General features: G+C 43.5%; 1 protein-coding gene across 4 annotated transcripts in view; it reads left to right on the plus strand.

The window, feature by feature from the left end:
- COL22A1 (collagen type XXII alpha 1 chain) overlaps positions 1-17,832 on the plus strand; it is a 226,443-nt gene that overhangs the window by 133,211 nt on the left and 75,400 nt on the right. For all 4 annotated transcript variants that reach the window (XM_069957064.1, XM_069957061.1, XM_069957062.1 and 1 more), the window contains 10 exons: positions 1,322-1,375; positions 2,007-2,060; positions 4,427-4,480; positions 5,385-5,438; positions 7,786-7,839; positions 14,448-14,492; positions 15,482-15,544; positions 15,862-15,915; positions 17,463-17,504; positions 17,665-17,697. In XM_069957064.1, the coding sequence (XP_069813165.1) occupies positions 1,322-1,375; positions 2,007-2,060; positions 4,427-4,480; positions 5,385-5,438; positions 7,786-7,839; positions 14,448-14,492; positions 15,482-15,544; positions 15,862-15,915; positions 17,463-17,504; positions 17,665-17,697 (507 nt within the window). The remainder of the gene's footprint in view (positions 1-1,321; positions 1,376-2,006; positions 2,061-4,426; positions 4,481-5,384; positions 5,439-7,785; positions 7,840-14,447; positions 14,493-15,481; positions 15,545-15,861; positions 15,916-17,462; positions 17,505-17,664; positions 17,698-17,832) is intronic.

Below are 17,832 nucleotides of genomic sequence, written 5' to 3' on the forward strand. Positions count from 1 at the left end.
CCCTATAGTTCCAGCACAGGAGCCCCCTATAGTGCTGCCAGTACAGGAGCCCCCTATTGTGCTGCCAGTACAGGAGCCCCCTATTGTGCTGCCAGTACAGGAGCCCCCTATAATGCTGCCAGCACAGGAGCCCCCTATAATGTTGCCAGTACAGGAGCCCCCTATAGTACCAGCCCCAAATATTTGTTGTTATCTGTTATATCTGTTGTCTTTCGCCTCACTTAGTTTTCCAATAAATCAGGGTCCACTGAATCCGTCTGTAAGTGACTTCAATAAATGCAGCAGTTTGCAGGTCAGTAGACAAGGGAAGGGACTTAGTGTAGGGGGATACAGGGGTCCCTAAGTTCTCAGTATTTTAAGAGTTAATCATACTTTCAGTGCTAAGTCTCTGGTAGGGGCCGCTCAGCAGTCAGCTCCTGGTACTTGTAGTTCCACAGACAGATCTACATTCCCTTCCTGCCGGTTGTAGATGGAGAACTGCAGCCACATCTGATGGCCAGGCCCGGCCTGAAGCCCTGCAGGTCCTGGAGTGTTGTTCAGACTTCTCCTTGCTGACAGATAGGGTCCTCTCTACTACTGGTGTTACTGGTAGAGGATACTTTAGACATTGGACAGGACTGGTATAGATGGGTATCAGTATAGACTGGGCAGAAGCCCCCTGTGACCCAGACTCTGTATACTGAACTAGACTCTCTGGTGACTGACTGTCCTCTGTACTGACTCTTCACTAACTCAAAGTGGATTGACTGACTGATCAGGGACCATCTGCCGTCTATGCCAGGAATGTGTCTACTACATTGTAATATCACTGTGCAACCACTAGGTGTCAGCAGAAGACACAATAAACCTCATACAGTAAATGTACTCATGGATTATAGAGAAAGTACAATGTGCAATTCACATGGAAACCCCTGGGTGGCCACATTTAGTCACATATGATGTCACAGCTGGCAGACTATCACATAATCATCTCTTTCCCTCCTTACTTCTCCATGGTGAAAGGTAAGGGTCCCATCTGTAGATGGCAGGTGATAAGCGGGGGCCTTGTCACAGATATGAGGGCCCAGGGGTCTCCAGGTTATTCCTTTCTTCTAATAGTCTCTATTGACGAAGCAAATTTGCAGATATATTGTAGCAACCGTCTTCTCTTCGGTCTAGGAAGAATCTAGACAAAGTCACCCGCCCCCTGGTGGTTGTCACCTGGTATCTCCTGGACTGTATCATGATGTTCTCAGACTTCACAATCTATATAGAAAAGTTTCAGTACTAACAGGTTTTCTTTGACAATTTTATAAATTACACTTTTTCATTTTTTCCACAGGGAGAAAAAGGAGAGGGCGGCCTACCTGGTGTAGATGGCATCACAGGGGCAGAGGTGAGCGAAGGAGGGAACACCATTGTACTGTATTATAATATATATATATATATATATATATATATATATATATAATCTGTACGGTCATCCTTTAGTCCCTATAAGTCTGTATGCAAAAAAAGAAGGGAGGAGGGGTGTGCAGCTGCAGTTTCTTTTCTCTCCGTCTATGAGACTTCATATTGTCTGAGTGGAGATGGAGTCATCTAACATGAGTGAGCATAGCACTAGTATCCCACCAGGATGAGTCCAGTTATACAATAGCATCTTCAGACTCCAGAGAGGATGGAAAGAGTCCAAAAAAGTTCCATAGAAACATGTTACATTCATCCTTCCAAAACAAGTCTTGTACTTGTGCTCCCTCTAGTGGTACTAAATGAATATTACATCTTGTCCAATTACTACCCAACCAATAGTGAACGTTTTATTTTTTATTTTCTATATTTTTAGACATTTGAGCATTAAATATTATTATCATGAATATAAAGTATAACCCCCATATAGGCGGTGATGTACTGGGGGGTATATAACAATAATACTCCATACACTTTCAAGTAACACATTTGGTACATCAGGACTTTCTAAATGTAATATGGGTTTAGGCTATAACAATCTAACTTATCTTTTATATCAGGGACCCCCAGGACCACTAGGACCTGCTGGACCTCCGGGCCCCCCAGGACTTCAGGTAAGTGTTATGGTAATAACTGTTGTTACATTACACAGTAGATTATGAATCTGCTGACCATTCCCCCAAGGGTCAAGAATAAAACTAGTGTGAATATAAACCAGAAGTCTTGTTGCTCAGTTTATCTTCCCATTAATAGTCATGTGACCGCCCCGATATAATAAAAAATCCCTGTATGACCGAAGGCATCTCCATCTCACAAGGGACAATGAGCAGAATGGATGCCAGTCATCTTTCATTTTTCAATTATCCTTCTAACATTTGAGCGATAATGAGAATTATCTCTGTGATTAGTTCATTTGGCAGAGAAGCCGCTCGCCTGGACGGGAACCAGAGAATCCTGGGTTGTTGTGCGGAGTATTTACATACATTTGGAAATCAATACAGCAATCTTCTCTGCTCCCGTTCTGCATCACGAAGCAGCCCTGCCATTTACTATGTGAGCCAAGAGCTGAAATCCATCTGTCTGACATAGGGAACAATAAAGACGAGTTCACTAAGGTCAATGGTTATTTATTATTAGGTAGTATACAGCCCCCTATAATATACAGCCCCCTATAATATACAGCCCCCTATAATATACAGCCCCCTATAATATGCAGCCCCCTATATTATACAGCACCCTATAATAAACAGCCCCCTATATTAAACAGCCCCCTATAATATACAGGCCCCTATATTATACAGCCCCCATAATATACAACCCCCTATATTATACAGCCCCCTATATTATACAGCCCCCTATATTATACAGCCCCCTATAATAAACAGCCCCCTATAATATACAGGCCCCTATAATATACAGCCCCCATAATATACAACCCCCTATATTATACAGCCCCCTATATTATACAGCCCCCTATAATATATAGCCCCCTATATTATACAGCCCCTATAATATACAGCCCCCCCATAATATACAGCCCCTATATTATACAGCCCCCTATAATATATAGCCCCCTAGAATATAGCAGAGATGTCAGAAATACTGCCACCTGGGGTGTCAATAATCAGTATGGAGATGGATGAATTTGATTATTTCGCCCTTTGGGGGCCTGACGGATTGATTGTTTTTTAAAATGACAAATTTAATTCAAAACAAACAAACCAATTCCTGTGCGGTCGGATGCACCCGCGATGAAGCATCAGTCTCCTGCTCTTTAACCCTTTCTGTGTTGCAGCATGTAAGTGAACTTTGTGTCTCGTGCTGTGGCACAGAAAGGGTCTTTTTTTCTAACTCTGCAGTGTGTCTTCTCCCTGCTTGTTCTCCTGATCGGTACGGGTCTAAACACTCAGACCGGACCGATCAAAGCTTTTGACATGTCATAGAGACATGTCAAAAGTCTTTCATAATGACAGTGAGACTTTAAGGGCTCCTTATAGTACCAGAGAGAAAAGCCATTGGCTCCTCAACCTGCCAGTCACTCTTGTGGCTGCATGGCAGCATTCTGCCTCTCCTCCAACTTCCCAGCACAGGAGCGACACTATATAGGGCCTATACTAAATGAGAGCACAGAGGGGGGCCTATACTATATGGGGGCACAGATTGTGCCTATACTATATGGGGACACAGAGGGGGCCTATACTATATGGAGGCACTATATGGTTGCACAGAGAGGGCCTATACTATATGGGGGCGAAGAGGGGGCATATACTCTATGGGGGGCAAAGAGGGGGCCTATACAATATGGGGGGGGGGCACAGAAGGGACCTACACTATACAAATGCACAGAGAACATCTCCTATACAGAATGGCCTGAATAATATATGGGGGAACAAAATGGCCTAAATACTATATGGGGGCACAAACTGGCCTGAATATCTAAGGCGCCTGCCAGAAGAAAAGTTTAGCACAAAAAAACAAAACGAGATTTAAATGTTAGAAAGATCGAGATTCTTTTTTTTTTGGCCATATAGCTCAGCCCTTTGATAATCTCTGATAAATTGCCCCTTTACACTGTATACACATCCTTGTCATAGGGTAACAGTATATATTATATGGATCAGGGATGGGTGACACATTGAACAAGTTATAGGTCCGGGCAGTGAAACGCGTCGGCTCGGGCTGTTCTATTCTCTGGAGCTGCAGGAGGGATGAATCTATTGCAGCTGTCAGGCGGCTCTGCCCACACCGCTGACTCACACATTAGATTATACATTACAGCTGTTACCTGTGCAGACGTGGCCCCCGGAGTGTGTGGGCTTTAATAAACCCTCTATTAATCTATAACCCCCTCCCCCGCCAGCCCGACCTGGGCAGAAATTGACATCAAGGTTTTAATCAGAGCTGATACCAGTCCCATAGTCCGGGGGCGGGGGTCAGTGCTGCTGCACTTTCTTCTCTATCACTTTGTGTGTTTTTTTAGGGATTGCCGGGTGAGATCGGATTTCCTGGAAAACCTGGGAAGATAGGACCCGCTGTAAGTATATAGAGGAAAACCAGTAGAGACACAGTAGTGTGGGAACTGCATAGGAGTAAGTGATGGCGGCCGAACCTCTGGGCGCCATCACTCTGGCCGCCATCACTTCTCACACTCAGTGCACAATATACCATGTTGACAAAGGTCATAAATGACCAAAACGCCCAGTGATATAGTACACCAAAACTTATTATAAATCCTCGCTACCTGTGTTGGAAACTGTACAAAAAATCTTTTAAGTGCATAAAATAAAAACATAAAAATTGATGGCAATTGGTGTGCAGTTGATATTCCTGTATTCGCTTTCTCTTTCTATGTCTGTTCCTTACTCTTCCTGTGTTTTTTCCTCTTTCATTTTCTGTCACTTCCTCTTCCTTTGTGTGTCACGTTATTTTCCTGTGCCTCTCTTTCTCTCCCTGTGGCTGTCTCTTCCTCTCCCTATGCCTGTCTCTTCCTCTCCCTATTCCTGTCTCTTCCTCTCCCTATGCCTGTCTCTTCCTCTCCCTATGCATGTCTCTTCCTCTCCCTATGCCTGTCTCTTTCTCTCCCTATGCCTGTCTCTTCCTCTCCCTGTGGCTGTCTCTTCCTCTTCCTGTGGCTGTCTTTCTCTCCCTGTGCCTGTCTCTTCCTCTCCCTATGCCTGTCTCTTCCTCTCCCTATGCCTGTCTCTTCCTCTCCCTGTGCCTGTCTCTTCCTCTTCCTGTGGCTGTCTCTTCCTCTCCCTATGCCTGTCTCTTCCTCTTCCTGTGGCTGTCTTTTTCTCTTCCTGTGGCTGTCTCTTCCTCTTCCTGTGGCTGTCTTTTCCTCTTCCTGTGGCTGTCTCTTCCTCATCCTGTGGCTGTCTCTTCCTCATCCTGTGGCTGTCTCTTCCTCTTCCTGTGTTGATTATATACATATTTATTAGGGATCACCTGGAAAAGATGGAGCTGACGGGGTGGAAGGAAAACCCGGACCAAAGGTAAAACGTATCCGACATTCTGGACAGAAGGAAAATCTGACAGCAAAAATAATATGGGACTGCGGGGACATCCAGTCTCAGAGGTTATCTGCTATCTACAGTATAGGGGGTAATCGGCTGATCGTGGGGTTGGACCTCTGGGATCTCCACTGATCCTGAGAACCAAAATGGGGGGCACTGAGCATGACCAACCAAAGTCTCATAGAGAATGAATGGTGTGGTGGTCGCACATGCTCAGTCCTCTCCATTCCTTCAGTAAACAGTATTCTTCCTCATCCTCAGGATCAGTGGAGGTTCCACTGATCATATTCTTATCCCTTGTAATATGGACACAGAATAACTTGGGTCACTCCTTTAATTTACCCCCCCCCCCCCCCCCCTTTTTGTATTCTTACTTCTGTACACAAGTGTAAAAGGTAAATTTTGCCGTTTTCACACCTTATTTTATATCATACGTCATGGTGCTTGTTCATGTAAGAAGTGATCTTTTATCAACTGCAGGGGGTGCTAAGTAAATGGGGCATCACGGCAGTAGTGCCACTTAGCCCCGCCCACAGCGCCACAGTTGGCCTGCATGACGTCATAGGCACATCGGCCCTGCCTCCTCGTGACCATTGGAACAGGCTGGCCTAAAGGGCTAGGCCCAACCCATCTACCAATGGGTGTCGAGGGGGCGGGGCCTGTTTGCTGATGATGTCGCGAAAGGGGTGGGGCCAAAGGTGGCACTGTGGGCGGGGATAAGTGGCACTGTTCACGTGAAGCCCTGCCCACTTAGCACAATCTGCAGTTAATAAAAGATCACTATTGATGTATGACATAAAATAAATTATGAAAACTGCTAAATTTACCCATTACACCTGTGTGGAGAAGTCAGAATGCAAAAAGGGGCTGACAGTGTCACGTTAAGCAATCCAAAAACAAATTTTCAGCAGCACCAGAAAAAACAATATGTGGGTGCACGTCTCACCAAACCAGACCCAGGTTCATATGTAATATCTAAGAAGAAGATGGAGACCGCACTTCCAAGAAAAGTGTTCACCTTTTAATCACACCAATGCAACGTTTCGGCCCTATGTCTAGCCTGTAGCAGTGTAACCTCACTGCTTGAGAAAGGCTACACATAGAGCCGAAACGTTGCATTGGTGTGATTAAAAGGTGAACACTTTTCTTGGAAGTGCGGTCTCCATCTTCTTCTTGGAGTGTCACTTTAAGGTTTATTTTGCTTTTTAATTTATTTATTTTTTTTAATTTTGCTGTCCTGCAGGGAGTGCTGCTTGAAAAACATCAAGTGAAAAGGCAAAAATGATGTGAAGGAAGTTACTTTTAAAGGGATACTCCTGTGATTTTTTTCTTCCCTCAAATCAACTGGTGTCAAAAAGTAATACAAATTTGTAAACTACTACTATTTAAATATCTCCAGTCTTTGAGTACTTATCAGCTGCTGTATGTCCTGCAGGAAGTGGTGTATTCTTTCCAGTCTGACACAGTGCTCTCTGCTGCCACCTCTGTCCATGTCAGGAACTGTCCAGAGCAGGAGAGGATTTCTATGAGGATTTGCTGCTGCTCTGGACAGTTCCTGACATGGACAGAGGTGGCAGCAGAGAGCACTGTGCCAGACTGGAGAGAATACAACACTTCCTGCAGGACAAACAGCAGCTGATAAGTACTGGACTGGAGAATTTGAAGTAGAAGTAAATTACTCATCTCTATAACTTTCTGAGGACAGTTGATTTGGATTTTTTTTTTTTTTTTGCTGGAGTACTCCTTTACTAAGGCTGGGTTCACACTATGTATATTTGAGGCTGTATTTGGTCCTCATAGCAACCAAAACCAGGAGTGGATTGAAAACACAGAAAGGATCTGTTCACACAATGGTGTAATTGAGTGGATGGCCGCCATATAACAGTAAATAACTTCCATTATTTCAATATAACAGCCGTTGTTTTAAAATAACAGCAAATATTTGCCATTAAATGACGGCCATCCACTCAATTACACCATTGTGTGAACAGATCCTTTCTGTGTTTTCAATCCACTCCTTGTTTTGGTTGCTATACAGCCTCAAATATACGTAGTGTGAACATAGCCTTAAGGTTATGATTTTGCCATTCTGCAGGGGGTGCTGCTTGCAAAGTATTAAAAGGCAAAATTTGGGAAGTTACTATTTACTCTAATCTACATGCTGCTTTATATAGGGGAAAGCTATAGTTTCTGTATACAGGCTGCAGCGTGGACGCCCTTCTATACAGGCTGCTCTATAGATGGGATAGATGTCATTACATATATTATATAGTGATCTTCTGTTACATGTATCTCTTACCGTATACCTGCATCTCTCCCATCACAGGGCGAACAAGGAGATCGAGGCCTAGATGGATCCCCGGGACTGATTGGTCCGAGGGTAAGATAGAGGCAGCTTATATAGTACCTCCACATTATAACATGGAGGGGGACTTTTTCTTAGTCTCTGACCTGTGTTCTCCATTTCCCTAAATAATTTTTCTCCTTATAGATAAGTATAGCATACCTCTGTATTATAGTCATATAATATCGCTATGCGAGGACCAAATAATGCTGCAGATACTGAATTTTACATTGTCACTCCATATCCGTATACTATCACTGTATAATGTCTGTATGTGATTTATACCGCTATATACCATCATCACTCCCCGACCATATAACACACCATACATGACGTTATTACCACCATTCCCTAGCTGAATACTGCCACCATATCACTAACAAAGTTATCACCACAGCTTTATATAGATTTCAGCCACCATACTATGATAACATAAAAACATACCGCCATACTGTTATCATTATGCCACTATAATATAACTATCAGCATATGCTGTTACCAATATTACCACTCTCACTATCATCATATGCTGTTACCATTAATACCACTATAATATAACTATCATCATATGCTGTTACCATTAATACCACTATAATCTAACTATCATCATATGCTGTTACCATTAATACCACTATAATCTAACTATCATCATATGCTGTTACCATTAATACCACTATAATCTAACTATCATCATATGCTGTTACCATTATCCCCACTATAACATAACTATCATCATATGCTGTTACCATTATGACCACTATAACTATCATCATATGCTGTTATCATTATGACCACTATAATATAACTATCATCATATGCTGTTACCATTATGACCACTATAATACAACTATCATCATATGCTGTTATCATTATCCCCACTATAATATAACTATCATCATATGCTGTTACCATTATAACCACTATAATATAACTATCATCATATGCTGTTACCATTATGGCCACTATAATATAACTATCATCATATGCTGTTACCATTATCCCCACTATAACATAACTATCATCATATGCTGTTATCATTATCCCCACTATATTATGACTATATGCTGTTACCATTATTACCACTATAATATGACTATTATCATCATCTACATGTTACTGTAGAGAGACAATTCTAAGGTTTTGTGCACAGTGAGTATTTAATGATGAGGATTGCATTTCCCATTATACAAAGAGAAGAACTGATGTTAAATCCACATTCAGGATTTGCGATGCCCTGGCCCCTAGGGGCCACTCCGCTATACAGATGTTGGATGGGTGCAAGAATCGGGGCAGCTGTAGGAAATAGTGGTCACGGTTTAGGCACGAGGGTGCTACAGCTGGAAACCGGGCTCCTGACCGTGCGGGAATACTGGGCATGCGATTCTTCGTTGTCCTTAGTCAGGGCACCAATGATCACACCAATGCCAAGGTTCAGAAACAACGGTAGTTGTGTATTTATTGTAACGGTGGTAACTAGTAGTAACGGTCTCTCCGGATGCAACCGGGAATAAGGCAGACTTGGATAAGGCAGAGCAATGGGTGATGCTGCAATAGGCTGTGAGATTAGCGTGCTGAATAATGGGAGTAGTAGTGATACTGAAGCAGAGATGCTGGGTGGAATGAGACTTGAATGAAATACTTGCTGTTGATGATTTGAGAAGATGATGATGAGATGAACTGAGGAATGACTGAAGAATCGACACCCAGATGAGAATCTTGAGACTCGAGACAGGAACACAGCCAGTGGACTGGAGCAGCAGAGCACAACGCAGGCCTCTCTCTTTTGCAGGGAGAGAGAGGACAAAAGCCCAACTTGTCTCCTGATGGTGGAGGACAAGACTCGACTCACGACCTACCCCCTATGTGGCAGGGAATAGACTGAGGTAGCACAGGAAGTCACATGGTAACCCCAGCCAAAAGCTCAATGACCATTGGTGTTACCATGGAAGCAGGGCACAGTCACGTGACATCCAGCCATTGCATCATCACACCATTAGGCATATACAGAGGAATATACATGAGGAGTACCATCCTTGAACACTAGGAGGCGACATAATACCTTTTGACACTGATACCTGAATTCACATGCAATAAATGACTGAAATGGCAGACTTAAATACTGAGAAGGTGGCCACAATACACGCAGTTTGCAGTGGACCATAGCTTTCCAGAACAGAACTGTTTATAATGAAAGTGTGAGCATAAGAAGGGCTGTTCTGGGACACTGCATACCTCCCTACTAGAAATGAGCCGACCTCGGCGAACCACAAGCTGAGGTAGATGTGGCCGAAAGAACATAGAGGACCAGGACAACAAGACAAGAGGAAGGAATGTTAGTGTGAGTGAATCTGTAGATGTGTGTTTCCCACGCTCAAGGCACAGGTGACAAGACATATGAAGAGAAAGAAAACCCTAGTGGCAGGACTTCACCTAGGGGTGCCTAACGTACTCTGGTTACAGGTAGTTAGTGCGTGGACCATCTGACATGGAAGCCAGGACAACTTAACTGCTGGCGGGCGACCCTCCATATTCCAGTCAGTTTGACAGTAGGTTTCCTGTATAAAGTGTTACCCTACTGGAGGAGAACTGTGAAGACCTGTGTATTCCCTTGGCGTGTTTGTGAAATGTCTTGGATACCTGGAAGAGAATAGAACAAAATAATAAAAGCAAACATACATCTGGGCGCCCATGCATACGGGTCAATCATACAACACAATTACTCAATAGGCCAAACACACGAAAGGGTATCCAAGGTGTAATATGTATGGACAAGTGTGAAGGTTAGGTATGACTATGTGTGATAACTACTGTGTTGGGACAAGACAGAGGTGAACAAATACTGGAGACAAAAGGAAGGGAAATACAAAAGACAACAAATACTGTGAGGTCCTGAGGAGAACTGGCTCACATAACTCTGAAGGAAACCTGAGAGAAATCCGAATGAAAATCTGAAGAAAATCTGCACACGAACTGGCTCAACTAAATCTTTCCAGCTATAGATATAATAATAATACACAATGAGATTATGCATGGAGAAAATAGAAGATTCTTCTGAAAAATACACTTTTTAGAAAATACACTTTCTCTGAGGCTATAGATAAATATGTAGACTGACTTCTTTACTCAGAGGAGGAGGAAACTGTCTCTGACATGAAAACATACACTATGAGAAGAAATACTTTTTCAAAAGACACACTTTACTCTGAGACTATCTAAATGACTTTTCTGCTTACTCAGAGGTAGGAAAATATATATATATATATATATATAAGACTCTGACATGAAAATAGACTTTTGACTACTGAAGTACAATACTGAAGTGCAATAATAAACCTCTGACAATCACACAATCTGGAAAATGCTTTAGGAAGGGATGGATAAGTGTCTCTGTGTGGTAGAGTCTCTTTAGGCAACATAGAACATCGTCCATGTAAAGGCTCTGGGACAGGCACTGAAGAACAGTTTAGGCACTGAGTGTCCATCAGCACATAGCTGGTTAGTACAGGGACTTGGTCAGGAGGACCAGGCACGAACCTTGAACGTTGCAGGAACTTCACACAGCAAACAACAACAGAACAGGAACAGTTAAGGACTTTGGTCTCTGTAGCGGATTATTGCGAAGATGCAGGAGGAACCTCATTAGGCTCCTTCTCCTTCCTTTGCTTCTTCTTCTCCCATGGATAATAGAAGCGTGGAGGACCAGGAGCAGAAGCATCGCTGGATGCAGTGGTGACCACAACGCTAGGAGTCACTGTGGTGATGGGGGAAATGATGGGAGCCACGTGGTATGTCACTGAGGTGGTCGAGCAGGCGGCTTTAGCCACAGCAGCAGGAGCAGTGGAGTGAGCAGTGGTGGTGGCTGAACCTGGGGCCTTGGAAGCAGCAGTGATAGAGCCCAGAGGTTTGAAATCCTGCCAATCTTCTTCCCAGTTCTCTGATGGAGTTGGTAGGAAAGGCCGTTGTATTGGATTTTTAGGCCGGGTAACTGCTGCAGCCCATGGACCTTTTGGGGACCCTATCAGGGTGTACTCAATGACCTCTCCAGGACTAAGGTTGTTAAGGTAGGCTGGCTGGTAATCCCGCATCACTGCACGCCTGTTGACCAGCACCAGCAGTCTGGTGTATGAGTCCATCACCAGACCATAGCCCCGCTGCTTGTCAAATTTTGTGACAGTCCCCCTTCTCCTCTCCAGAGGAGCTGCACCTGGCCTGGGTCTTTCCAATTTGCGGATGAAGAGCCGCTCGGATGCGGCATTAGACTCCAGGTAGAGGGTATATGGATGACCCCAGAGTGGGACATAATCAGGATAGGGCACTGATGGTGGTGGTTCCGGCACAAGGCCGGCTTTGGTGGAGGCAGCATCGCTGGCGGTAGTAGCTGCTGCAGACTGACAGGCAATAGTGGAGGCTGCAGGCACAGTAGTAGCCTTAGCGGGTGCAGCTTTAGTGGCGGGTGGAGAGAGAGAGAGAGAACGCTGTATATCCTCCACTAGCTGCATTACTTTGGGCTCCCGGCCGAATACCCATTGTGGTAGGGGCGGAGAATCACGCCCTGGAGGCTGCCATAGGCCCGGAGATATTGGGCCCTTAAGGAAAGTTACTTACCCCCGGGATCAGGATCTGGAGGCACCGGTGAAGACTCGTCCAGAATCCGTTCGTCCTCAGAGCAGAGCGATGGTCCGGTAGAGAACGTATAGCGGGAGGAGCCGGAATGCTCGGGGCTGGAGGCACCGCTGAGTCCAGAAGAAGTCTCCTCACCTCTGTCAGGGGAGCTTGGAGTGGAAGCCCGGCTTTGAACCCCGTCTTCGGACCGGACGGATCCCCAGCTGCTGTCACTATCCGAGGGCAGCGGAGCCAGCAGGCATGCCGGATCGAACGCTGGCGAAGAGACGGGAGGCTCCGGTAGCACGAGTACAGCAATAGCAAGGGTGCACTCCTTGCAGGACGCCATCTTGTTGCGCACTGGCGTGGTCTTGAGGACCTGGGAGGAGGCGGAGCGCAGAGGCTGAAGTTCCGGCCCAGCAGTCTGCCCGGCAACAGTGACATCATCTGGCGCAGGCAGCCAATCAGGAGCAGTCAATGCAAAGTCTATGGCGCCGGGCGATTCCCGCGCTTGGGCAGCATGGCAATTAACCCCCTCCTCTCCGGGGTATGGCGCAGTTAGAAATTGGAGAAGACAGCGGCCATCTTGTGTACAGTCTAGGGCCCTGAGCGCCTCGATTACCCCCATGGTGATATGACAAAGTCTCTTTGGGGTTGCGGCACAGTCTTGGGGGGCACACACTGCGATCGTAATCCTGTTCGTGACGCCAAATGCAATGCCCTGGCCCCTAGGGGCCACTCCGCTATACAGATGTTGGATGGGTGCAGGAATCGGGGCAGCTGTAGGAAGTAGTGGTCACGGTGTAGGCACGAGGTTAATACAGCTGGAAGCCGGGCTCCTGACCATGCGGGAATACTGGGCATGCGATTCTTCGTTGTCCTTAGTCAGGGCACCAATGATCACACCAATGCCAAGGTTCAGAAACAACGGTAGTTGTGTATTTATTGTAACGGTGGTAACTAGTAGCAACAGTCTCTCCGGATGCAACCGGGAATAAGGCAATCTTGAATAAAGCAGAATAATGGGTGATGCTGCAATAGGCTGTGAGAGTAGCGTGCTGAATAATGGGAGTAGTAGTGATACTGAAGATAAGATGCTGGGTGGAATGAGACTTGAATGAAATACTTGCTGTTGATGATTTGAGGAGATGATGATGAGAGAAACTGAAGAATGACTGAAGAATTGACACCCAGATGAGAATCTTGAGACTCGAGACAGGAACACAGCCAGTGGACTGGAGCAGCAGAGCACACAGAGGCCTCTCTCTTTTGCAGGGAGAGAGGACAAACACAACTTGTCTCCTGATGGTGGAGGACAAGACTCGACTCACGACCTACCCCCTATGTGGCAGGGAATAGACTGAGGTAGCACAGGAAGTCACATGGTAACCCCAGCCAAAAGCTCGATGACCATTGGTGTTACCATGGAAGCAGGGCACAGTCACGTGACATCCAGCCATTGCATCATCACACCATTAGGCATATACAGAGGAATATACATGAGGAGTACCATCCTTGAACACTAGGAGGCGACATAATACCTTTTGACACTGATACCTGAATTCACATGCAATAAATGACTGAAATGGCAGACTTAAATGCTGAGAAGGGTAACGCAATACACGCAGTTTGCAGTGGACCATAGCTTTCCAGAACAGAACTGTTTATAATGAAAGTGTGAGCATAAGAAGGGCTGTTCTGGGACACTGCAGATTCACCTGCCAATTCCTATAGTAAATTTCAGATTCAGCATAAAATTCTACATGAAAAGATTCAGGTGTGCGGATGGTCGTCTTTTTATAAGATTTTATTTGGATTTTAACCTGGATCACAGAATCAGTATTGGAATGTGACTAATAAGTATATACCTTCACAGTCAGTGTGTTTGCTTGTAAATACAGTACACATATATGACCACTGGGTGGCACTTTAAAAACTTTACTGCGCAGGACTGAAGGAAATAATAATAATAATAATAGTTACATTCCTTGTATACTGTAATGTGTAGGGATTTCTCACTGCACATTTCCTTTATTTCACAGGGGCAGCCTGGAGAGCGAGGATTATCCGGTCGACCAGGAGAAAAGGTAAGAGCCGAATATATATTTGGAATAATGGAAGATGATTATATATATATATATATATATATATATATATAATCTTTAAGTATACATGTTTATTTTAATGGACTTATACTACAAGTGTACCCCCTGGAGTACCCCTTTAAGAGAGCTTAGTGATAAATTGGAGAGCAGTGATTATATATATTACACCTATATTATTTTACCTTTATTTATAACATCTATATAGAGTTACATAGTGTCATTGCTGTTACAGTAAAGGATCTGTAAAAAAAAATTCCTCAGTGTCACTGCTCATACAGTAAATCTATAAAAAAAAAAAGTCCATAGTGCTACTGCTCATACAGTAAAAAATCTATAAAAAATACCATAGTGTCACTGCTCATGCAGTAAAGAACCTATGAAAAAATCCAGAGTGTCACTGCTCATACAGTAAAGAATCTATGAAAATGTCCATAGTGTCACTGCTCATACAGTAAAGAATCTATGAAAATGTCCATAGTGTCACTGCTCATACAGTAAAGAATCTATAAAAAAATAGTGTCACTGCTCATACAGTAAAGAATCTATAAAAAATTCCATAGTGTCACTGCTCATACAGTAAAAAAAATCTATAAAAAATTCCAAAGTGTCACTGCTCATGCAGTAAATAATCTATAAAAATGTCCATAGTGTCACTGCTCATACAATAAAGAATCCATAAAACGTTTCATAGTTTCACTGCTCATACAGTAAAGAATCTATAAAAAAAAACATAGTGTCACTGCTCATACAGTAAAGAATCTATAAAAATGTCCATAGTGACACTGCTCATACAGTAAAGAATCTATAAAAAAAATTCCAGTGTCAGTGTCAATGTTATAGTGAAGAATCTGTACAGAGAGCTCAATAGTGTGATTACTCTTACAGTAAAGAATCTATATCTTAGATTAGATTATATCTTAGATTATATCTTAATTTCTAGTTGTTTATAACATTGATTCCTTATCTCTTAGGGTGAAGCCGGCCCCCCGGGATTATCAGGAGCCGATGGGAAGAAGGGAGACAAGGGCGACCAGGTACCTCTGACTTTTTGGCTTTCACACGGTCTACTGAATTCAGATTTGCTTTGACTCATGGCAGTGGCAGCCGCATTTTTTATTTATTGCAAATTTCTGGCTGCCATCTCGTCCCTTCCCCGGCCCAGACACAGACCTCAGCTGTCAGAGAGACTATTAATGTGCTGGGCTTTTTTATGAATTCTGCACAGGTAACACCTGATGTGGTATCGGAGAACAATAGTGAAAAATCACTGGAAATACACAAAGAAGGATACAATAACTTTACTTCTTTACTTTAAACTTTAATACTTTTGCACTTTATTTTTATTCTACAGGGAGAGAGCGGCGTACCCGGACCACTAGGCCCGAAGGGAGATAAAGGAGATCAGGTAATTCTATAGACAGTGTACTGATACCATGGGGATAACGGATTCCTTTTGACTATGTGGCATATACATTGTTTAGAGGTGAATGACAATGTGTGTGTATATATATATATATATATATATATATATATATATATTAGTATCAGCACTATTCATGATATCCTCTTCTTTTTTGATCCAGTTCTGTTTCAAAAATGAAATTTAAAGGGTTAAAATCTCTAAAACCTGTAATATTCCTGGGGGCAGCCATTTTTCTCTTCCAATGTTAGTCATGTGCCCAATAAGCTTCTGAGATCCAACTTCCTGAACAATAATCCCTCCCACCCTGCTCCATCTGCAGTAGAGGTCCAGCAAGTCTAAGCTCCACCTCTTTCCAACAAGCCACACCCTTTTTCTGAGCATAGTCAGAACCAAAGGATAAGCATGCTAACATGGTTTATAAAGCTGAGAAAAGACATACACCCACTAATTGTGTTGAGAAAAAGACAATTTGCCTAATTTTAAGGAGTAAAGAATTTATAGAGAGCTCTATAGTCTCACTGCTCTTAAAGTAAAGAATATTTAGGAAGTTGCATAGTGTTACTACTCTTATAGTAAATAATATAGAGAGACCTCCATAGTGTCACTGCTCTTACAGTAAAGAATCTATAGAGATAGAGAAAAAGCTCCATAGTGGCCCATGCTCTTACAGGAAAGAATCCATAGAGAGCTCTATAGTGTCATTACTCTTACAATACAGAATCTATAGAGATAGAGAAAGAGCTCCATGGTGTCACTGCTCTTACAGTAATGAATCAATAGAGAGCTCTATAGTGTCACTATACAGTAAAGAATATATAGCAAGTTCCATACTGTCACTGCTCTTACAGTAAAGAATCCATAGGTCTATAGTGTCACTGCTCTTAAAGTAAAGAATATGTAGGAAGTTCCATAGTGTCACTGCTGTAAAAGTAAAGAATCTATAGAGATCTAAATATTGTCACTGCTCTTTCAGTAACAAAAATCTATAGCAAGTTCCATAGTGTAGCTGCTTTTACAGTAAAGATTTCAGAAAGCTCCGTAGTGTCGCTACTCTTGCAGAAAAGAATCTATGGAGACCTCTATAATCTCACTACTCTTACAGCAAAGAATCTAAAGAGAGTTTCATACTGTCACTGCTCTTACAGTAAAGAATCTAGAGAGAGCTCTATAAGGTCACCACTCTTAAAGATTATATACAAAGTTCCATACTGTCACTGCTCTTACAGTAAAGAGTATAGAGAGAGCTCCATTGCTCTTACAGTAAAGAATCCATAGAGAGCTCCATAGTGTTACTGCTCTTACAGTAAAGACTCTACAGAGTACTCTGCAGTGTCTAAGTATACAGTCCTGGGAGAGAGTTCTGACAGTTTTAGGCCTCCCCTAATCTTTCTGGGACCTGTAGTCCTCCCATTCCATTTATAACGCTGGTTCTCCATCTTTTAACCCTTTCCAGCTCTGCTCTATCTGATAATAACTCCAGAGAAGATATCCTTATAATATTGTTTGTTATCTCCCTGTAACCTCCTCAGGGCTCCATTGGTCCTCCTGGTGCTCCAGGGAAGACTGGAGCGGTGAGTACATCTCCTCTATGTCTGTATTATATGTCCTCACAGTATAACCCTGCCCCAGACCCTGAACCAGCAGGGGGCGTCACCACAGATCCCATTCTACTATATCATTAACCCTTTGCTTTCCACACCCCCAGTAACTAACATTTCTGTTTCCTTCCAGACAGAGACTGTGGTCGGGGAGCCCGGTATACCGGTCAGTATTAGTGCTAACTGGTAACTATACAGATGTAGCAGAGCTCAGAATGATCAGCGGTTCCTTCATGGTAGCTCAGAAGGGTAATGCAGGGATAACAGATAGGACACGCAGAGCTCACCCTGTGCTAAATGA

This window comes from Dendropsophus ebraccatus, chromosome 2, assembly GCF_027789765.1.
Source record: "Dendropsophus ebraccatus isolate aDenEbr1 chromosome 2, aDenEbr1.pat, whole genome shotgun sequence".
In the NCBI taxonomy this organism is placed as follows: domain Eukaryota; kingdom Metazoa; phylum Chordata; class Amphibia; order Anura; family Hylidae; genus Dendropsophus; species Dendropsophus ebraccatus.